Here is a 23,545-nt window from a genome sequence, read left to right on the forward strand (position 1 = left end):
TCCTCCCTTTCCTCCTTCAAGGCCGGTCTCAAAACCTTTCTCTTTGACCGAGCCTTCAGCTCCCCTCTCGACTCTCTTCCCCCTCCTTGCTCCCTCCCTTCCCTCCCTTCCCCGGACCATTTCCCCCCTGCTCGGGTCCTGACCCAACTGTGCAGCGCCTTGGGACGTCCTCCTGACGTGAAAGGCGCTCTATAAATGGAATCTTGTTGTTGTTGTTGTTGTATATAATTATAATAATTAATAATAATAACAATTTGGTCACTCCGTCCGCGGCTGCGCGTCAGACCCCGGGGGGGGGGGGGGGGGTGGGGATGTTGCAACCGAGGCAGGGGGTTGGATCCTGGAGGGGTTGGAGCCGAGAGAGATGGCGGTGGTGGTGGGGGGGGGGGGGGGGTTGGGGGGGGTACGTGGGGCAAAGAGAAAGGTCTTCAGAGGGGGAGGGGGTGGGGGGGAGATGGTAAAGTCACGTGGTCTCTGCGCTGGCCCAGCTCCGTCCCATAATGCCTCGCGCCGGCGGCGGTTGGCGGGGGGGGGGAGGGGGAGGGGAGAGCGCGAGCGAAGTGGCTTAAGAGCAGGTCTCGCGAGAGTTCGCCCTCTTCCTCGGCCGTCGCTGTCTGAGGTCGGTTGATGGAGGTTTTCGGGCGCCGGTGATTCCCGGCGGCTTTTGGGCTGGAAATCGGCTCAAGGGCCCCCGGTCGGGCGCGCGCCGCGGCTCGTCGGTGCGGGATTGCTCAGATTAGCGGGGCCCGGGGGGCGGATGGCGAGCGGGGGAGAGGCGAGGTTTGATGAAGGCGGCCGCCGAGGCTCGGCGTGAGGAGCCGTGTGTGTGTGTGTGTGTGTGTGAGAGAGAGGGGGGGAGGGACTGACTGCCGGGCAGGGCCCGGGCCCGCGCCGCGCCACGCGCCGCCGCTCACCCACAGCTCGCGCAGCAATCCGTTTAACGGGCTGCAAAGTTCGGCGTGTAACCAACTAACTAACTAACCAACCAACCCGCTGCTGGGCCGGGCCTGGCCTGGCCTGGCCGTGCAGAGAGTGTGAGTGTCTGCATGTGGGGGGGGACAGGACATACTCTTATTTCCTTGTAGCTGCTGTTTTTAACACCTCCCCTCCAACTAGGCCTTGTCCCTCTCTCTCCTTCCCTCCTCTCTCTCTCTCCCTCCTCTCTCTCTCCCTCCTTCTCCCTCTCTCCCTCCTTCCCCCTCTCTCTCCCTCCTTCCCCCTCTCTCTCCCTCCTTCCCCCTCTCTCTCCCTCCTTCCCCCTCTCTCTCCCTCCTTCCCCCTCTCTCTCCCTCCTTCCCCCTCTCTCTCCCTCCTTCCCCCTCTCTCCCCCTCCTTCCCCCTCCTTCTCCCTCTGTCTCCCTCCTCTCTCTCTCCCTCCTTCTCCCTCTCTCTCCCTCCTTCTCCCTCTCTCTCCCTCCTTCTCCCTCTCTCTCCCTCCTTCTCCCTCTCTCTCCCTCCTTCCCCCTCTCTCTCCCTCCTTCCCCCTCTCTCTCCCTCCTTCCCCCTCTCTCTCCCTCCTTCCCCCTCTCTCTCCCTCCTTCCCCCTCTCTCTCCCTCCTTCCCCCTCTCTCTCCCTCCTTCCCCCTCCTTCTCCCTCTCTCTCCCTCCTTCCCCCTCCTTCTCCCTCTCTCTCCCTCCTTCCCCCTCCTTCTCCCTCTCCCTCTCTGCCTGATGTACAGTTTCAGTTGACCTGTTGTGCTTTTTTTGTGTGTGTGTGAGCAAAGCAATGGGTGGGATGAGAGCAGAGCAGAGATCCTCCACCCATTTAGCTCTTACTTATATCGGTGGTGGGGTTTTTTTTTGTGCGGGAAGAGGAAAAGCGAGAGAGTAACCCTCAATGTGAGCTTTTGGTCAAGGATTGGCTACGAGCTGATCCGTCATTCGTGCCGCTGTGAGTTTAACTTCTTAACTCTATCCCTCTCCTCACTGTCCAGATAGGCCATGTTCAGTAGCAGCGCCAAAATCGTGAAGCCTAATGGCGAAAAGCCGGACGAATTTGAGTCTGGCATTTCACAGGTACGATAATAATTGAGTGACTTGATGGCCAGACTTCGGTTTAATCTGTATATTAATTAAACTCGCGTTAAGTCTCTGGCAGCAGAGTCTTGCTATTTAGATTGCAATGATTATTTTGCAGTAATTTTTATAAAATGCTGATTTGCTGTATTTGCCTTTCAAATAATACCCGTGCTTTGCTGTAGACCTTACCTTTGGAAAGTTGTACCGTTGAAATTGCTCTTCCAACTTGCATTTGTGATTCACCGTTGGTACATTATATTGTGTAAATCAAATAATGCTGATCTATTCTTTGAAATGTTGTTAATTTCGCCTTATATCACAGGCTCTCCTGGAATTGGAGATGAACTCTGATCTGAAGGCTCAGTTGCGGGAGCTGAATATCACTGCTGCTAAGGTATATATACAGTATACCAATTTCTAACAACGTGCAATCTTAAAATTGAGTGTTTTATTGGGGCAAGGAATGGACTAACCTAGTGTGAACTAATTTCTCTGCTGACCGTACAAATTAAATCATGCCGAAGAGTGATTTTAAAGGGGTTCTAATGTTATTGTTTTCAAGTCTGGTGAATTTGAATTTCAGTGTTTTACGTGTTTGAACAAATAGCAAGACATCCATTGTGTGAAACTTTTCAGTGTAACTGAATCTCTTTCAAGCTCCTTCTCAAGACCTTCCTCCTTGTCATCTTTTACCCTTGCTGAACATCTGTGATCAGGGCTCCCTCTGCCTCCTTGTCCTCCTCGACCTCTCTGCCGCCTTCGACATTGTCGACCACTCCATCCTCATGCTCCGCTTTACTCAATCTTCACAGATCTGCGCTTGCCTGGTTCGATTCTTATCTCTCTCACTCTCTCACCCCTCTGTCCTTGGCCCTCTCCTCTTTAATATCTGCATGCTCCCCCTTGGTGACATCTGCAGACATGAGGTCAACTTCCACGTGTATGCAGATGACACCCAACTCTATCTTTCTGCCTCCACCCTCAACTCCAGGACCACTGCTGTCCTGACAGACTGTCTGTCGGACAACAAGTCCTGGATGAGGGCAAATTTCCTACAGTTGAATGTGAACAAGACTGAGGCCCTCCTGATTGGCTCGCGCCAGCGCCTCAGCACCTCAGCACCTCAGACTCTGGCAGCATCAACTTCCATGATTGCACACTACAACTCACCAAGCCAGTCAGGAACCTCGGTGTCTTGTTTGACCCTCAACTGTCTTTTCTTCCCCACATCCAAGCCATGACCCCTCTGCCTTCCATCACCTCCGTAACATCGCCCGACTCTGCCACTACCTCAGACCGCTGAAACTCTTGTTCATGCCTTCATCACCTCTGGCTCGATTATGCAAATGCCCTGCTTGTCGGTCTTTCCAACTCCTCCCTCCATAGACTGCAGATAATCCAGAACTCTGCAGCCCGTGTCCTCTCCCGCACCAAACTCAGTGACCCCATCACCCTCACTCTCCTGACCCTGTTGGCTCCCTGTCCTTCAGAGGATCCAGTTCAAAATCCTGGTCCTCACATACATAGCCATCGATGGCCTCGCCCCACCCTACCCCTGCGACCTCCTAACCCCTTACCAACCCGCCCGTTCCCTCCGCTCAGCCGGCTCCGGCCTGCTCCACGTCCCCCGACCCACCCGCCCCACCATTGGCGGAAGAGCGTTCAGCCACTCTGCCCCCAACCTCTCGAATTCCATCCCCCAGTCACTCTGCCTCGCCCCCTCCTTAGCCTCCTTCAAGTCCTGCCTTAAGACCCTCCTCTTCGACCATGCTATCGGCCACCTCCCTTCATCCCCCTCCCCCAGCTCGGGTCTAAAATGCTGTACACTGTCCAGGGCCTTGGGACATCCTCCCGATGTGAAAGGCGCTATACAAATGTAATCTTGTCGTTGCTGCCTCCAGCTTGAGTGCCAAGTTGGGACTGTCAAAAGCCTTGGGGTATTCTCCAGATGTGAAAAATGCTTTATAAATGTAAACTTGTAGTGCATAAAATAAATTTGTAGTTATTGTAACTGGCTTGGGGTATCACAATTGAACACCCAATAATTGGAATAAGCAGCTGTCTGGTACGCAACATTGGAGTTGGATCTTAAGAACATTGAGGTAGCCAGCAGGCCACAAGCCATCCTGTAAAGAACCTCGCAACACGCTGAAGGCAGATGTCCAGCAGATAGCTGATGAGGAAACTCTGAGGCTTGGGGCGACAGCTGCAAGAAGGCGTTATCTGGAGGTCGTGCACACAAGTCTGTATATCCAGCAACTGGAATCCACCTTGATTGGCTGATTGGTGGAACCAGTTAAAGGTGCAGAGGTGACGGTTAGTCTGTCATCAGCGATCCCCTGCAGCACTGTGTCCCATCCGGTTCAGGAATTGGACTACTGAAACTGTCACAGACTTGGCTAAGCTGTTCCTTTGCCAAGCATGTCACTTTAGTGCCTGATCAACTCCAATGAGAACCCACTTTCCTACCCATAAGGAGGGTGGTCTTGATCTCCTATTGCCTTTGCATTGAGAAGATCCAACTCAGTTATGAAAAGTGCCTGTACAACAACAGCAAGGTTACATTTGTATAGCGCCTTTCACGTCGTACCAGGGTGAATGGACACAATGAATGTCATGATCTTTGTAGTGGAATGATGTCAGAGATTTGTGCATGTACAAAACATCAGAACTTTATTTTCATGGTCTCAATAATCCTAACCAGTTGAACTGGGAAAAGGCAGTTTGCAATGTTGCCTGAAATTTTGGTTAATCTTCTAGTTTCTGCTGCAGTTAACTAAGGCTGCTGAAAGTCAATGATAATTCTTACATTTGGAAACATCTGATACTTATGCAATCACATCAGATTTTGCACATTGAAATGTAATTTTGTCCCAAGTGCTCTGGAAATCCAGAGGCCAATGTAAAAATAACAGAAATTTGAAATATGGCAGCTTTTCCTGTTGGTGCCCAAGTTTAAACTTCTGAACTGTAACATAGAAGCTTATTTCACAAGTTCTGGCCAGGCTCCACTGGCTCCCCATCACCGAATGTATTGACTTCAAGATCCTCACACTTGTGTTCAAATCTCTTCACTCTGGCACCTCCCTACCTCTTCGAACTCTTAATTCCCCAATCCACCACCTGGCGCCTCTGCTCGACTGGCACCTGCCTCCTGCTTGTACTTCACACCCTCCGTTCCACCATCGGAAGTCGTGCTTTCAGCCACTATGCCCCGAAACTCTGGAACACCTCTAGAAGATCAATGTGACTGGAGCATTACAAGTTGTCACAGATAGGTGTTCCTATCATGCTGTAGGAAACCAGTTCAATAGCTGATTAGGAAACTGGGGATGACAGTTGCTTAAAGGCATTCCCTGGAGGCTGGGTTTGTGAGCACACTTTTTATCTACGTTGATTGGTGTGCAGGGCGATAAGCAATTGTTGCTGAGGCTCCACTATTCCAACTTGTAGAACCAATGATCAATGGGTAGGGGGGTATGTGCAAGCTACGGACATGAAGACTTTGGAAGTGCACTTGCACATTTTGTGTGAATAGGGTTGTCCAAACTGGACAAGAGAAGGAAGCCTTGCCAGAGGTGTTCTCAGTGGCAAGTTATGCAGTTTTAGTTGGTTAACTCAGCAGTCCCCTGAAACACTCCATGGAATTCCCAAGCTCTTGACATCCTTCACCTAATGCCTTCTGGAATTGTCACCTCCCACCTAGATTATTCAAATCCCCCCTTTGCCGGTCTCCCCAGCTCCACCAGCCACAAAATCCAGCTGATCCAAAACCTCACTGCCTGCATACTCACCCGTACTGAGCTCTGTGCCCCTACCACACCTGTCCTAGCCAGGTTCCACCAGCTCCCTCTGCCGAATGGATCGATTTCAAGATCCTCACACTCGTTTTCAAATCCCTTCATGCCCTGGCACCTTCATACGTCTCCGACCTGCTTACCCACAACCCGCTGCCTCTGCTCGACTGACTCCGGCCTTCTGCATGTTCCTCATGACTTCCGTTCCACCATTGGTGGCCACGCTTTCAGCCACTACACCTCAAAACTCTGGAACATTCTTCCTCTATCCCTCCGCCTTGCTCCTTCCCCATCTTCAGATCGTGCCTGAAGATTTCCGTCTTTGACAGCGCCTACGGTCACCTCCCCCCTACTCGGCATCGTGCTCTGCCACTGTCCAGCGCTCTGGGGTGCTCTGCCATGTATGAGGAGTTCTCTCTCTCTCTTTCTATATCTATATATTATATATATGCAAGTTGTTGTTGGAATTGGGTAAGCAGGGGAATGCTTACACTTTTCCAGACCAGGGGGATTTCAATTTGTCAGTGGCATGCATAGCTAGGCTCAGATTTACATGCTGTGATTGTGATTATTATTTTTTTACATGTGTCATACATGGCTAACCCCAAAAACTCCTGCTAGAAGGATGTGCTGTTTGAAACTGAAAGAGCGGCGCTTGAATGTTAACCATGAGTCATCTCTAGGAAACCTGGTCAAGTTTGCCAATTGTGTGGGGAGAATTATTGGTCATTCCGTCCTTCTTCATGATCTTTCCTTCTTGGTATATCTGAGGCTCCAAACATTCTAATTCCATTCTTACTTTTCCCGGCATTTTTACTGTGCTTCATTTAACGGGATGTTCTTCTGCACTTGCAATCACTTGCAGTGTTATAATAATCATCCTTGGTTTTGGTATGGCACCTTTCATGTTGGGAGGATATTTGTGTTTTGTGGGCAAATGCAACATTCAATTTGAGCACAGCAATGTCAATCAGTGACCATGAAGTGGATGATAATAATAATAATAATAATCCTTGCATTTGATATAGCGCTTTTCACGTCGGGAGGACATCCCAAAGCGCTTCACAGAACATACTGTAAAGTGAATTGACTTTATATTTGTGGGCGAACGCGGCAGCCAATTGCGCACAGCAATGTCCCACAAACAGTCGTAGATTGATCAATCTAATTTGGGGGATTTTGGGGGGGTGGTCAGACAGGTGCCTGACACAAACTCATCACCATGCTTAAGAGTATCCAAATTAAATTCCATACATCCCGCCCACACATGGAAATTCCAGAAATGAATTGTTGGGAGATTGCTGGCCAGGATCCAACAGAATGTTCCTTCCCTTTTCAAGTGGCGCCACGGGATCTTTAACCTCCACCTGACCAGGCAGACAGAACCTTGGTTTAATGTCTCATGCAAAGGATGGGACCTCTTACAATGCCTTTGATCTAGTCTGTGAGCCTGCTTTCCTTCATCTCCCGAACATTAATGCCGTGTTTCGCCCACAAAATAGTCATTATAGTATATATGCTATGAAGCGGTTTGAGACACCTCAACGATGTGATTAACCACTATATCAAATGCAAGTATTATTATGGGTTGCTTCGGTCCTTGTTTAATCCCTAAGACAGTCATAGCCCTCAGCAGTGACTCATCTTCAGACTTGACTTTTCCTGCCTGTTCACGTTCCCAACTCTAATTTGCACAAGTTTCAGGTCACCCAGAACTCCACAGCATACCAACTCAGGCTTGTTGGTGTTATAACAGGGATGCTCTGTAATTGTCTTAAGCATTTTTAAAAAAAATGCATTGTGAAGTGGAAACCATTCCAACGTGGGTATCCAGAGAGGTTGCTCTCTTTGGCTCTGTCTGTGTGGCGTATGGGAGCGTAGTGCCGACAGGTACAGTGATGTATAATCCTATTCCACAACGTTGGATATTATGTTTGTTCCCAGCCATTGGGCTGGTGGGGATCCATCCTGTATATTCCTAGACCTTCTCAGAGTCTCTGACAATTACTGAGAAGATAAACCATGCAGGATACATTCATAACAGTTCAAACTTTGTATTACAACTTTAGTACTGTGAATGACACTGTAGTTTGAAGGTCACGCATCGTCTAGTAATAAGCCTACGTTGCAGAAAATCTAGGAGTGATATTTTAATTTCATATTCTTTCAGTCAATCTTTTTATATGAATCTAATTCTCAGATAATAATTGACTACCAGTGTAATTTTTTAAAAATAAATAACATCCTTATACAGTTTAATGTATTTAGAAATGCAGTAGAACAGCAACTGTCCACATAGATCTTGAAATCAAAAATGAACTTGGACTCCCAACTTGGGACATAGAAAATTCAAATGTTGGCAGAGTTATTAGGACTGTGATTTGCCAGCATGCCTGAACCAACCGTGCAAAAGTAAATTTATTGAGCAATCTGTGAGAGACCTTTACAGTGTGTATTATGTCTAGATCGAGAAAGAGTGTGTTTTGTGTGTGCCCACGCGAGAGAGGGATGAAAGGTAGGAGAGAAGGAAGGCTGGCACAATGTGGTACTTCGGGACATTATAAAACCCTTATTGAAGATTTATTTTGGTTAGGACTAACAATTTTATTTTGTATTATCAAATTATGGCGATTTATTATCTACTGGGACCAGTCTCAGTTAGCGTGGATATTCTCTACTATACCCAATGGTGTTTTTAATGAGACTGTCAGATCTAAAATTTATTTCAAATTTATTTTTGCTGTTGGGAGTGGGGGGAAATATCCTTGTATAAAGGTGTTTTTGTATATTTTACAGGTAGGGTTTGAGTTTTGGAGATCCTACAGTTAGCATGTCTGAATCCTGGCATGCAAATTTCAGTGTTCCCCAACCTTTTGGGAGTCTTGCTTTAAATAATGTCAAGTGAGATGTTCTATTTGCAGAAATACGAAAAAACATGAAGCATTTTAGTCACGTTAATCAATTTTCAGGGGATCATTTGACATTTTGAATTTCACAACTTCTGTTTTACAGGAAATTGAGGTTGCTTCTGGCAGAAAAGCAATCATCATCTTTGTTCCAGTGCCCCAGCTGAAGTCGTTCCAGAAGATCCAGGTGCGACTTGTCAGGGAATTGGAAAAGAAATTCAGTGGCAAGCATGTTGTGTTCATTGCACAGGTAAGTTGTTAAGCTTTCCATGAAATGTATGCTATTTTGTTGCTCCAATCTTTTGCTGGGTAAACTTACTTTTGGGTTGTTTGTTTTAATATACAGAGAAGGATTCTGCCAAGACCAACCAGGCGAAGCCGTTTAAAGTGTAAGCAGCGACGTCCCAGAAGGTAACTTTTGTTTCAAAGGTTCTACGCAACTTGTAAAGTGATGCAAAACTAGGTTGCTAGTTTTGCCCACAAAATATAGTCATTTACAGTATATTCTGTCAAGTGCTTTGAGACATCTCAAAGATGTGATAAGGTGCTATATCAAATGCAAGGATATTAACTGTATAGCCCAATTGCCAGAAGTAAAAGTAACTTTATTTTTTTTAAAAAGCTTCATTGTGTATTGGTTGACATTATTCAATTCCAGTAATCCTTTTTTGTCATTTTTTGGGGTTTGTTGCGGGTTGCATTATAATTAAGAGTGGCTTAACTTAATGATGGGATCTGTGTATGGTTTGGTGACAGAACGTGCAACATTAGAGCTTCACTATCAGTATTTCTAAAAAAAGGATGATTAACTTTGAAATTGCTTTCAGCTGGCCTGTCGGGAAACATTTTATATGTTTTATATATAGTGCTGGGCACTATTTGGAGCCTTTCTTCCCTTTATAACCTGTGAATTAATTACATGAGGATGAGAGACTTCCTGTATCACTTGTTACTCCAGTGTCAGACACTAGAAGGTGGCAGGACTAGCAAGTACTTTGGCAATTCATTCCCCTACTTGCTTGTGTTTTAAGTTCTTGTTTTTTTAAAAAAAAGTATTAGGGGTTCTTTCAGTGGTAACTGAACTGTAGATCAGGAAGTTCCACCTCGATTTCTTGTTCTACCCTGACATGAGATGTACAATATCTCAGTTGTCTTGGTTGTGCCAATGTTCTTGTTTCTGATTATTATTTAGCAGCCCCTTGCTGGTAGGTGGTTTGTGTGAATATTGAGGGAGGTGAACTTGCTGTCTAGGCTCGCAAAAAAATATTGCCGCTTGAACAAGGTACTGGAAAGTGGCTGGTGCCTATGGAACTTCACCTTACTAGGAGGGAAAAGCATTAATGTATTTTTAAGGGAGGAGAAATTGGTGAAAGGAAAGTGTAGCCATAAAGCATACTTTTTTAATTTAAAACTTAGTGCCAACTTCTCGTATATTGTTCCCCACTCTGTCCACCGCACCATTAGCGTCAGGGCTTTCAGCCATTTGGGTCTGCTCTTTGCTGCTCCGTTCCCAGGTTCCTGCGACTTGCATCCTTACGTCAAGTTTAACTTGGTGCTAGCTCATTAAATGTGATTTAGTTCAGGTGCTTCCTTAGTTTCCCATCTGAAGTAAATTAGTGCTTTTTCCCAAGTTACAAGCAGTATTGACCAAATCCTTGAGGCAAAACATGGTTCTTTTCCATTTTGATCTGAAATTAAATTGATTTAAGTGTACCATGCACATGATCGATTGGTTATAGTTTGGAAATGTGCCTTGCTCTTCAGCATTAAAAGTTCTCTCATTATAATGAAATTGTCTTCGTTGGAATTTTGATGTGCCTATCTTGTCCTTTCCGGTAATAAAGCAATGGATTTTCTCTGTACAGTTTCAGTTTTCACACAGCTTGGGTCAATAGCAATTTTGAATCTTGGAATGCAGCTAATTTAGAAAGGAAGACAAATTCTGAGACAGCTATTTAACCATGTAACACAGCCTGTTGAAAGTAAGAAACACTCATTGCCTTATAAACACAACTATCTGATGGCTGTGGCAAATTAAATTGAGCAATCAATTTCACATGGCTTCAATATTAACTTTCTTGAGTGAATTTGTGTTGTGGGTTGACAATGTGTTTTTATTTTTCAGCCGCACATTGACTGCAGTGCATGATGCCATCCTTGAAGATCTGGTTTTCCCTAGTGAGATTGTGGGCAAGAGAATTCGTGTCAAACTGGATGGTACAAGGCTCATCAAGGTCCACTTGGACAAGGCACAGCAGAACAATGTCGAGCACAAAGTGAGTCACACATTAAACCCACAGCATTTATAAAGCTTTGAAGCTATTGTATGGTTCACCACCATGGGCTCCCTCACTATAAAGATTTTAATTTAGTATTTGAACACAATTTCCAAGCCTCAGTTTCCATAATTTCAAATGCTACAAGTTAGACCCAGGATTGTAAAAGTAGTGGGTTGCAGCCCTTTGTCTGAATATTAAATCCAGAAAAATTCCAAAGTGGGTATCCAGAGAAGTTGCTCTCTTTGGCTCTGTCTGTGTGGTGTGTGGGAGCGTAGTGCCTACAAGTACAGTGACATATAGTCCTATTCCACTACGCTGAATATTATGTTTATTCCCAGCCGTTGGGCTGGTGAGGACTCCATCCTGTATATTCCTAGACCTTCTCAGCATCTTTGTAAACCACCCCACAGAGCAATTCACTTGAGTACTTAAAGTGAACCTATTCGAAAAAATAAAATTGCAAAATACATGTTTGCATTTGTAGAATGCTGAATTATTTTGTGAAGATGGTAGTATTGAAAATAATTTAATTGTGCCTCTTCTCTGCTGTTCATGAAAACTTAAACTTATGGGAGCCAAATGTGCATGCAGAAAAGGGTTTTTGCAAGTTTTTGATGACACTGGGAATATGTAGCTCTTTTACAGCTCAAGAGCCTAATATTGACCATCGTTGGTCAAATCTGACAAATAGAAAGTTATATACCCCTCAATCGCACACAGCTTTATAGGTGTCAGAATTATAATGGATGTCCCTGTCTCCTTTGGTGTCTGGGTTTGAAAGACTGCAAGGTTTCCAAGAGGGTTTGTTCAGCCTTTTACTTGGTTCCCAATGGACTGGTGTGCAGACTCTTAATAGTAGTGTGGTTTGAAGATTGGCTGTTTTAAGTAAGGATTGTTATGACCTGGGGGTTAAGATGTCCTCAAAAAGGAATTTGACACAATTGACTTATTTTTTTATGGGGTGGAGGAGGGGGGAAGAGAGACTTTTAGAGAAATGGGTTTCTAATGTTATGATTTATTTTACAGGTTGATACATTCTCTGCAGTCTACAAGAAACTAACTGGCAAAGATGTTGTTTATGAATTTCCAGAGTTCCAACTGTAAAGTCTATGCAATGGCTGAATAAAGTGTTTTAGACATGTCTTCATATCTTTTGTTTTCTTATGTGTTCATTTCTAAGATAGTTTCCAAGTGATAAAATGTTTAACACCTTGTTATAGAAGCCACCAAAGCATTCCTTGACCGGTTTCTCCTTCGTGAACTCTTGGCCACTCTCCCTGGTGGGATGCACTCTGCTTACCTAATTCCAGGTAATATTTGATGCAGGTTGTTGAGAGCTCCAGAAACCCAAAGTGTGCACTGGGGTTCTGCTAGAGTTTAACAAGATAAAACTGCATAGCTCGCTATTGAGAGTATCGTGGAGTCCTGTAGCTCAGTGGTTAGAGCACTCGCTTTGTAAGTGAGAGACCTGGGTTCAATTCCAGACAGGGTGAAACCTTGGGCAAGTTTCCTTACTCCACACACCTAATAATAATCCCTCCAAAACCCAAAACAATAATAAATTGGTCATTTTCAATCTACGACTGTTTGTGGGACATTGCTGTGCGCAATTGGCTGCCGCGTTCGCCCACAGATATACAGTCAATTCACTTTACAGTGTGTTCTGTGAAGCGCTTTGGGACGTCCTCCCGACGTGAAAAGCGCTTTATCAAATGCAAGGATTATTATTATTATTATTGTCTGACAAGTTTCCAGCTGCTTATTTAGTCGGATCTCCCTATAAGCTAAGGCTTTGGCTTTCAGGTCTTACAGGAACTGCATGGAAAGAGTCATAGCCTCCATTGATCAGACTGCCTTTCCAAATCCTGATAATGAGCCAGGCTAGCTGTCGTCAGCAGCACTGGACTACTGAGACCGCCACAGAGCATTGAATTGATTCTAACATTCTGGTTACAAACGCCTTGTGTCTCAGCCATCTGAGCTCCAAAGAGACACCACTTGCCTTTCTTTCCCACCCCTCTTCCCATTCATCCCAGAAAATCTGAAAATAGTTTCTAATTAAACAGCTTTAAAGCAGATAAACCATCGCTGTGAATTTCCATTTTAGTGGAAATCTTGTTTGAGTGGTTACATTAAGACCAAACCTCTATTGATACAATAAAGCCTTTATTGTTGTCTGATATTTGTAAAGCATACAGACCCATTCGAGGCACATTCAGTCAATCTACGCAATAACCCAGCTGTTGGGTGTCAGCTATCACACCTATTGATCAACTATCAGTGAAGTTATGGAATACAGCCTTTCCTAGCTTTGTGGTTAATGAGGTGGTTAGCTGACACTAGTTTTGACAAAATTTGTCAATTGGGCAATAATTCATTTAGGCAGGCATTTGATGTATAGATTGTACAACAATTGCATCTCTTCATAGGAAGGGGTGGGGGTTGTAAAAGGGCTTAGGGATACATCCCTCAGCGAGCTCCGGCATGCTCCATGTCCCCCTCCGGCTGCCCCGCCATCTGCTGTAGGGCCTTCAGCTTCTCTGCCCCCACTCATTGGAACTCGTCCCACAGTCACCGTACCTCCTTCAAGGCCCTCTCAAGACCCTGCACTTTGACCATGCCTTTGGTCACCCTCCTACCCCTACAGTCCCTGTCCTCCACTCCTGATCCCAACCCCCAGTTCAGGTCCAATCCCGGTCCAGCACTTTGGGACACGCTGCTGTTCCTGTTACCGTTTTGCTAGAAGAAATTAAGCCACACACCAAATAAAGCTGTATTTATTGTGTTTATTTTATTGCAGCCTAAATAAACATGAGGGGCTTTGTCACTTCACTAAGTAGTACCTTCTTCATAGAACACCTCTATTTTTAGGTCACTTTGTTATAGATGTCACCTCTGGAGGTTCGTGAATACCTCTCAACTGGTAAGATTCATGCCTCAAGGAAACTGGGTAACCTTACTTACAAAATACACAGTCACTACAATAAAAATCCTGTGAAAAGCTTTGGGATGTCTCAAAGATGTGATAAGGGGCTCTCTCAAACAAAATGATTATTATACCAAGTTCAAGATTTTGGAATTATGTGGAAAACATTTTCCAGAGAGTTTTATTCAATATTGAAGCTTGCACCAGATGAATATTTAATCGTGATATGACCAATGCTGAAAGATTTTGAAACCAAATAATAGTTCTTTAAAACGAAATGTTTGCCCATGCATAAACGTCCCATATTTTACTTTTACAGAACTCGTAGGTTGAAATCATTTCAGCGGCTTGTATCTCTGGAATATATTTTGCACTTGCACATATATATGCACATAATAGTACTTTGATGGGGGTGCTGTGCTACGTAGACTGTCTGAAAATTGATACTCAGCATTGTTGCTTAGGAACATGTAAAGAGAGCGCAGGAGAAAGAATAGAGTTGAATTTAAAAAATGGCTTTGTAGCCAATTTAGCAGCTGGAAGTTCAGTTGACTTAAATGCATCAACCAAACACAATAAGAATTAATGTAATTCTATGTCTAATGTGATTGCTTGCAGGTAAGAAATGACAACTAAAAACGAATGTCTTCATCCTACTACAATTCATTGTGTCCGGAGTTTCAGCAGTGGGTTATCATAATAATAATCCTTGCATTTGATATAGTGCCTTATCACATCACTGAGATGTCTCAAAGCGCTTCGCAGAATACACTCTTCAAGTGTAGTGACTATGTATTTTGTGAGCGCGGCAGTCAATTGTGCACAGCTGTGTCCCACAAACAATCGTGGATTGAGAATGGGAAGAGAGAGATGATAATACAGTAATGGCTTCCTTAATTTCTATAGTTTCATCTATAATAAGTGCTGTGGGATGCTACCCTGCACGAGGGCCGTTATATCAATGCAAATTGTTGTAGTAATAATAATAATACTTGCATTTGATGTAGCGCCTTTTATGTCGGGCGCACGTCTTAAAAGCACTTCACAGGAATTACTGTGAAGCGGAGTGACTATTTGTGGATGAAAACGGCAACCAATTTACATACAGCGATGCTGCACAAACACCCATGAAGTAAACAATCAATTTTTTTTAGGGGGGATTGTTGGCCAGGATACCAGGAAGAAATCCCTCCTTCTCTGTTTGAATAAGATCATGGAATCTTTAATGTCCACCTGAACAGGCAGACGGGATCTGTTTTAACATCTCATTTGAAGGACAGCACCTTCAAAAGGCAACAATCCTCCAGCACTGCATTGAAGTGTCAGCTTCGGTGTACTATGTAAGTTTTAGTCCCAGCAGCTAAGTCCTGTAGCTTGGTGGTTGGAGCACTCGCCTTGCAAACGAGAGGACCTGGGTTCGATTCTCCGCAGGGCGAAACGTTGGGCAAGTTTCCTTACTCCACACACCTCTGTTAACGTAGCAGTAAGTAGGAACCTAGATGGAAGTCGATTGGCCGATTGCTTTCCCAGGGGTAATAATTCCTTGAAAAAAAATAATAATTTGGTCACTCAATCCCTGACTGTTTGTGGGACACTGCTATGGGCAATTGGCTGCCGCGTTTTACCCACAAAATATATAGTCAATTCACTTTACAGCATATTCTGTGAAGCGCTTTGAGGCGTCTCAAAGATGTGATAAGGCGCTATAATCAAATGCAAGGATTATTATTAACATAGGGCTTGAATCCATAATCTTCTGAATCAGAGGCGAGAGTGAGCCCGGCTGATGTACCAAGTAATTAACTAAGCATGTCCAGTCAACTATAAAGTAGCCTGCTGAAAGCATTTCCTTCAGTTTGAATCAAGCTCAAAGTAATAGGATGACACTGCTGGTGAGTCACTACTTGTCCGAATTAGAAGATTATTGACTCCTCTTGCCCACAATTGAAATCCTAACCTTGATTTTTTTTTGGATGCTCGCAAAATAGGAACAGATAGGATTGTGCCTTCAATGTGAACAGTCTAAATCCAGTTTTAATGTAAATCTGTTTGATGTTAGCGCCTTGTTTTAAGGTCTGGATTAGCAACTGCAATAATGGCTTGAAAAGTCACTCCCATGGAGTCATCAATCATTTGTGTAACAAATCTGAGAATGTGTTAGTTGTCTGTAAACTTATTACAGCTGAAATTGCACCCCATCTTAGATATGATACAATACAAAATTACATTTGTAAAATGAGAGGACGTCCAAGGCGCTGGACAGTCAGGGATTTGAACCCGAACAGGGGTCGGTAGTCCGGTTCCCGGCCGGTTCGCAGTATTCCAGGGCACTGTTGATGACAGCACAGCCAGCCTGACTCATCGGCGGGACTTGGAAGGGAACACCAGTCACGAAGGGTAGGGAATCCTTCCACTCAGCTCCTGTTAACCCTACAACCCAAAGCCCTGATGGGTAGGATGGTCCTAGCTGGACAAGTAACAATAAAATTACATTTATATGGCACCTTTCACAATGGGAGGACGTCCCAAGGTGCTGCACAGTCAGTGTTTCGGACCCGAGCTGGGGGTTGGGATTGGGGAGGGTGGAGGGCAGGAGGGGAAGCAGGGTGATCGAAAGCATGGTCGAAGAGGAGGTCTTCTTGAGACAGGTCTTGAAGGAGGCAAGAGAGGGGGCGAGACAGAGGGACTGCGGGATGGAGCACGGTCCTGGAGGGCTTTGAAGGTGAGAACCAGGATCTTGAACTGTATCCTCTGTGTGATGGGAAACCAGTGGAGTCGGGCAAGGATGGAAGTGATAGTCACGGATCCTGGTGCGGGAGAGGACATGGGCTGCAGAGTTCTAGATGATCTGCAGCCTATGAAAGGAGGAGTTGGGGAGGCCGACAAGCAAGGAGTTTGCATAGTCAAGCGTGTTTGAGGGTTTCGGCGGCCTGTGGTGTGAGACAGTGACGGAGACAGATGATGTTACGGAAGTGGGGGAAGGCAGAACGTGTCGTGGCATGGATGTGGGGTAGAAAGGATAGTTGAGAGTCAAACAAGGTTCTGGACTGTCTTAGTAAGGTGGAATGTGCAACCATGGATGGTGATGCTGTTAGCGCCTTACGATATGGAGGTGTTGACGTGAGCCAATCAGGAGGGCCGGGTCATGTTGACGTTCAACTGTAGACAGTTAGCTCTCATCCAGGACTTGGTGTCTGACAGACATTCTGTCAGCACAGCAGTGATCCTAGAGTCAAGGGTGGAGGCAGAGATGTACAGTTGGGTGTCATCCGCATACATGTGGAACTTGACCCCATGTCTGCGGATAATGTCACCAAGAGGGAGCATATAGATATTGAAGAGGAGGGGACTAAGGACAGAGCCCCGAGGAACGGCACACAAGACGGTGCGAGGGCTAGTGGAGATACTGTTTGTGGAGATGAAGTGGAGGCGGTGTGAGAGGTACGATCTGAACCAATCAAGGACAGAGTCGTGTAGGTTGAGATGAGAGGAGAGGCGGTGGATGAAGATAGAGTGGTCGACGGTGTCGAAGGCAGCAGAGAGGTCAAAGAGGGCGAGGAGGCAGAGGGAGCCCTGGTCGTAGGTGGACAGAATGTCATTTGTCACTTTGACCAGAGCTGTTTCTGTGCTGTAGGCGGAGGGATTTATTGGAGGGATTTGTGAAGGGAGTGGCAGGAAAGAAGGAGCAAAGCTGGAAGCAATGACTTGTTCCATGACCTTGGGAAAGAAAGGGAGGTTGGAGATGGGGCAGTGGTTTGAGAGTAGAGATGGGTCCAGGGAGGGTTTTTTAAGGATAGGAGTGATGACAGCCATTTTTAAGGGGTGTGAACAGTACCATTGGGTAGGGAGAGGTGCATGATGTGGTGAGTAGAGGGGCAAGGAGGTGGAACTGGGAGGTAAGGAGAGAGGTAGGGATGGGGTCGAGGGAGCAGGTGGTCGGTTTCATGCGGGTTACAGTGCTGGTGAGAGAGACGTGGGAGACAGGTTTGAAGGTGTGGAGGGAGGGATGGGTAATAATAATAATCCTTGCATTTGATATAGCGCTTTTCACGTCTTCTAGACGTCCCAAAGCGCTTCACAGAATATACTGTAAAGTGAATTGACTGTATATTTGTGGGCGAACGCGGCAGCCAATTGCGCACAGCAATGTCCCACAAACAATCGTAGATTGAAAATGACCAATTTATTATTTTTTTGTTTTGGAGGGATTATTATTAGGCGTGTGGAGTAAGGAAACTTGCCCAAGGTTTCGCCCTGCCTGGAATTGAACTCAGGTCTCTCGCTTGCAAAGCGAGTGCTCTAACCACTGAGCTACAGGACTCCTGGGTAGGGGCCAGGGTGTGAGGGAGAGATGGGGAGGGGGTAGTAGACGGAAGGCCAGAGGCAGAAGCAGCGGGAAAGCTTGCCAGACAGCGATATCGATGGCAAGCTGTGTGGTTTTACCTGGTCAGAGTAAAGATGAAGGATGACCACCATTAACAATACAGCCTAAGAAAGAGCATTTTGACTTAAAATCTAAGACTGTGCACAGTTGTGAACATTTCTTAATTTCAGTCTACATTTGGAAGCTGGTTCTTTTTTTAAGAAATTTAGGAAAGCTGTCTTCCAAATGAAGACTCTATTTGCTTTTGAAGGCAAAATAGTCTTACAGGGTATGATCAGGAGGAATTTTGGACCTATTATCTTAGCTCGGGTCATTTGGATTGCAGGCACATCTGACTCTTGTTTCTCCTTCCTCAAGAAAAGGGAGAATCTGAAGAATAAAACTCTGGTGTTATCTGGTGTGTGGCCAGGAGAGATTCTCAAAGCTATATGTAGAACCTGCTTAATATCAGCTGATCTGACTTGAACCAAAACTCATTCAAAACATGTGCTTTCTGTCAGCAGTGCTGACATAAACATGATGTCAAATTGGTTTTGCAGTAAAATTGCTTTTGGNAAAAATGTTTACATTTGTGAGCATCTTAAAAAGCAGCTTACAAAATACAAAGTTAGGATTTTGGTTGGGGGAGAAGGAGAGAGGTCAGGTTTACCAGTTAAAATATGCAGTTACAATAAGAGCTTGGTATTATATAGAGTAAACTCTTTATCACAAGACCCTGGCTTAACTTGTCAGTACCACTTAAGTAGCCGTTGCTGTCAATATCCCGACTACTTCCCATGCAAAATGTTAATAAGGGACACAGCTTTACTTGTCACTCTTCTTAACACATAATAATAATACTACTAATAATTCTTGCATTTGATATAGCACCTTATCACGTCTTTGAGACATCTCAAAGCGTTTCACAGGATATACTGTGAAATGAATTGACTATATTTTGTGGGCGAACGCACACAGCAGTGTCCCACAGTCGTCGATTGAGTGACCAAATTATTTTTATTATTTATTTGTTTGAAGGGATTATTACCCCCGGAAAGGGATCCGCCAATTGACTAACAAGCCACTTCCTACTTACTGCTAGGTAAACAGAAGCTTGGGGAGTAAGGAAACTTGCCAAAAGTTTCACCCTGCCCAGGAATTGAACCGAGGTCCTCTCGCTTGCGAGGCGAGTGCCCTAACCAGTGAGGTACCGGAATCTAAAAGTTGTATTCTAGAAATTCTTTTAAGTGCTTACTTTGGATAACGGATCCTATAAGATAGTGTCTTGCATTGCAGAGATTTCACGCCCTATCCTGTCACTCAGGATGGGGTCACTCAGTGGAGTTTGGGTGCGAATGCTCAGATGCACTCCAGAAGCCTCTGGTGTATTGGGTGGCTGTGCCGTGGCCTTCACCCCATCTCCCACCCTGTCTTCAATAGAGTCGAGACTTTTGCAATGTGTTTGAGTATCCGTGCCCGGGAGGATCTATGCCTAGCCACTCCAGATAACTCGTCACTGAGTCCTTGTCCCTTGGAGTGACGAGTTATCAGGAGTTTACTATAGAACGTTTCACACGCGAAAATGTGACATGGGACTTGGAACTTACCACCTGTGTCTCAGAGGCGAGAGTGCTTCCAACTGAGACAACTGATATTCTTGGTTGAAAAGAGAGTGCGAATCAAAAGATTACAGATGGGAGGTCCAGATAGTGTGGCAGAGTGGCTGCAAGTGTGGGTGTAAGTTCCTTAACTGCAGTGCCAAAGAAGAGCATTCGGCGCAGTCTGTATTCATTTCTCACACTAACTCTCCTGATCTCTAAATGGGATTGCTGATGGGAACACTCTTAAGTATGATTAAGATTGAGAGTCCCAACACAATGGATCTGGACTTGATCCCAGTTTTCAGAGCTGGCAGGAGTGCGTAGAAGAGGACTGCGCTTTCCATTTTAGTCTTGTTCCAAATATTCTAAAGACTTAAGTTGGTTATGGTGTATTCTCCATCAATTTAAATGGGCAAATTAATTTGAATACAAGAATTAGATTTCTATTGGGGAAAAAATTGAATTAAACATGTCCCCCGGGGAATAATATTAATTTATTGTGCTCTGTGTTGTAAAGATCATATATTCACTGCTCCCCTGTACTAGATTTGTTGGGCAACTGGGTTGTTGGGTCCTGGTATTAGACAAGAGTGCCCTCCCGTGGCTATACTAAATTACTGAATGGCACTCAGTGAATTCACATCTATGGTGCAATCTTATTTTCTCATTCTTTTTTGGTCTACTCTCAACACGTAGCATTCTCTGTGCGAGGGTCCAGCTGCCAGGCTTTTTCTCGGCATCCGTAAATTTGTGATGTGTGTCCCAAAGCACTACTTCTCTTTGTTTCCCACTTTGCACCACGGAAGAACACATTTGCTGCAGGTAATTGCCTGATAGGAGCTGCAATCCAGTCTCTCAGGATTACATTTGGATTTCAACAGCAAAGCGAGAAGCGTGATTGACAGGAGATCAGCTGGGAGGCTGCAATTGTAGATAAAACGCCTGCCTGTGTTTAAAGCTGAGGACAGGAATAGTTTCCCATGGGAAGGCGGTAATTGAAGAACTGTCATGTAACCTTTAGCTCTTTCTGTCAAGGAAAGAAACATGGGTATTCCTGCATCACAGGTCGACTTCTTCATTCCAGTTTAATCAATTTAATTGATTTATTCCAAATCAAGCTTTTCTGACTTTCGCCTCAAATTGATACTGACCAAGTCCCAACCCCATCATTTACATAGAATTGCACAATAATAATAATAATAATACTTGCATTTATATAACTTACCACATCAACAAAACATTTCAAAGTTTCACAATTTTCTTTAAAGTCTAGCGGCTGAGTATCTTGTAGACGGACAAAGTAGCTAATTTGTACACAGTGCAAATTTTACCTGGGAGATTGTTGGCCACGACAACTCCTTGCTCTTTTTGAATAGTCCACCTGAACAGGCTGGCAAGAGCTCAATTTAACGTCTCATCCAATGGACAGCACCTCCAACTCCAGCATAGACTATATGAGTTCAAAGCCCCAACGTGGGGCTTGAACCCACAACCTTCTGACTCAGAGTCGAGAGTGCTTTCACTTGAGCCAGGTTAACACATGATGGTGTCTTGATGTCTTCAAGGTATATCGGAAGGAAATGTACAGTCTACAGAAGTGCTACAGTCAGCCAATGCAATCAATGTACTAGTTTGATAGGAATATGTGCATCAACCGTATAAAATGCATTAAGACAGCAAGATTGGAAGGCATACTTGAGGGAGAAAGGATTAGAGGGGCACAGGAGACAGGATAAGGAAGGGTGGAAGCTCATGTAGAACAGGATTGTCCAATACATTAGCCACTAGCCACATGTGGTAAATTGGGGATCCAGATGTGGCAAAATTGCATTTTTGATTAGCAATTAAAAAATTAGGTTGTTGGGCATGTGATCTCAATACTCATATTTGCACGGCACACCTATTTGTGAGTTTGTTGGAAACATCCCTCTGATGCTCTGTATCAAATTCAATATTATTAGTTTATTGGAAGTGTGATGGGTTGTGGATGAGGGTGTCTGGGATGATGGACTGGGGTGGGATATCTGTGGTACGAGTGTGCTAGGTGGAGTTGTCTGGGATGATTGGCTCTCAGTGGGGGTGTCTGGGGTGATGGGTGTTTGTTGCTGGGTGCGCTGAATACAAATTAGTTCCAATTCCAAAGGTCTATGCAGTTGCATTTTATAGGCTATATTTTCCTTTGTGCCCTTTTTCACTGGTTTCCTGATTTTGTTCTCAACCAAGTGATAGCAAAATACACTATTTAATCACCGACCTCCGTGAGTCACAAAAAGCACAACACCAAATTGCATTTATATAGGGACTTTCACTTCAGGAGGGGTTTCTAAAATTCTCTTCTCATAGAAATATAACAAACATTCATTTGACTTTAATACAAGACAAATAAAGTCTTAATAACAATTGTGAGATGCAGACGGTAGCTGAATTGTGCATTGCTGTGATGTTTTATGGACTGAATAAGAAATTCTGCTGGTCGGTAAAATCTGACTTTATCTTAACATAAAGTCTGACTTTTTTTAAATTTAGAGTGTTACAGGATAGAAACAAACCATTTGGCCCAATGAGTCCATGCCGGTGTTTATACTCCACGTGAATCTCCACCAGTCCTAATTCCCTCTCCCTTATCCCTCTATTCCCTTCACTCTCATATATGTATTCCCATAGTATAAGCGAAAGAAGTCACTTGTCTGCCAACACAACACGAGCTAACAGTACCTTAGACAAATGTCACAGAATGTTCATAAAACAACAGACTACATATGTAAAGTACCTGTCACGTTGGGAGGATGTCCCAGAGAGTAAGCAAGCATTAGCACATAACCCAGTTAAGGCAGTTCAGTGTGTGGTTAAAGTGGAGAAATTCATCATTGAGAGAAAATCATACTAACATACTAGAGGAATTTCTCACCCTCTGTCCCTTTTCTTCTTCCTTTTCTCTTCTCTTGAGGTCATTAGATCAGTTAACAAAAACAATAAGAATAATCCTTGCATTTGATACAGTGCCTTATCACATCTTCGAGACGTCTCAAAGTACTTAACAGAATATACTGGTAAAGTGAATTGACTGTATATTTTGTGGGCGAAACGTAGTAGCCAATTGTGCACAGCAGTGATCCACAAACAGAGGTGGATTTAAGTGACTAATATTTTTTTAAGGAATTATTATTCCCAGAAAAGAGATCTGCCAATTGACTAACAACTGGGTTCCGACTTACTGCTAGGTATACAGAGGTGTGTAGAGTAAGGAAACATGCCCAATATTTCACCCTGGCAGGAATTGAACCCAGGTCTCTCGCTTGCGAGGCGAGTGCTCTAACCACTGAGCCACAGGAATAGTATAATATAATAATAATCCTTGTATTTGATATAGCGGCTTATCACGTTATTAAAACATCTGAAAGCGCTTCACAGAATATACTGTAAAGTAATTGTCTGTATATTTTGTGGGTAAAATGCAGCAGCCAATTGCACACAGCATTGTCCCACAAACAGTCATGTACTGAGTGACCAAATTATTTATTTAGGATTTATTTTTTGAAGGGATTATTAGCCCCGCAAAGCGATCCGCCAATCGACTAACAATCCGGTTCCTACTTACTGATAGGCAAACAGAGGCGTGTGGAGTGTTTTAATCTCAGCAGCATCACCAGCAAA

At 44.5% G+C, this 23,545-nt stretch overlaps 1 protein-coding gene and 2 non-coding genes across 3 annotated transcripts; all 3 read left to right on the forward strand.

Annotated features, from left to right (window-relative positions):
• The first annotated feature begins 562 nt into the window (after window positions 1-562).
• On the forward strand, window positions 563-12,148 carry rps7 (ribosomal protein S7). Its single transcript, XM_042333418.1, has 7 exons — window positions 563-619; window positions 1,935-2,016; window positions 2,342-2,413; window positions 8,829-8,972; window positions 9,069-9,133; window positions 10,848-10,998; window positions 12,028-12,148. The coding sequence occupies exons 2-7, from the start codon at window positions 1,942-1,944 to the stop codon at window positions 12,103-12,105; spliced, it is 585 nt and encodes a 194-aa protein (XP_042189352.1). The 5' UTR covers window positions 563-619; window positions 1,935-1,941; the 3' UTR covers window positions 12,106-12,148.
• Window positions 7,634-7,853, forward strand: LOC121848604. The gene has a single exon (XR_006084981.1). It is a non-coding gene; the product is annotated as a small nucleolar RNA SNORA73 family (small nucleolar RNA).
• Window positions 11,213-11,456, forward strand: LOC121848605. Its single transcript, XR_006084982.1, has one exon. It is a non-coding gene; the product is annotated as a small nucleolar RNA SNORA73 family (small nucleolar RNA).
• Window positions 12,149-23,545: the final 11,397 nt, after the last annotated feature.

The sequence above is a fragment of the Callorhinchus milii genome, unplaced genomic scaffold (genome assembly GCF_018977255.1).
Source record: "Callorhinchus milii isolate IMCB2004 unplaced genomic scaffold, IMCB_Cmil_1.0 Scaffold3, whole genome shotgun sequence".
Classification (NCBI taxonomy): Eukaryota; Metazoa; Chordata; class Chondrichthyes; order Chimaeriformes; family Callorhinchidae; genus Callorhinchus; species Callorhinchus milii.

What these genes read in the sequence shown, in the direction of transcription:
- rps7 (XM_042333418.1), top strand. Translation starts at nt 1,942, where the DNA reads ATGTTCAGTAGCAGCGCCAAAATCGTGAAGCCTAATGGCGAAAAGCCG. An exon ending in TTGAGTCTGGCATTTCACAG is followed by an intron (nt 2,017 to 2,341) that starts GTACGATAATAA and finishes CTTATATCACAG; the next exon opens with GCTCTCCTGGAATTGGAGAT. An exon ending in TGAATATCACTGCTGCTAAG is followed by an intron (nt 2,414 to 8,828) that starts GTATATATACAG and finishes TCTGTTTTACAG; the next exon opens with GAAATTGAGGTTGCTTCTGG.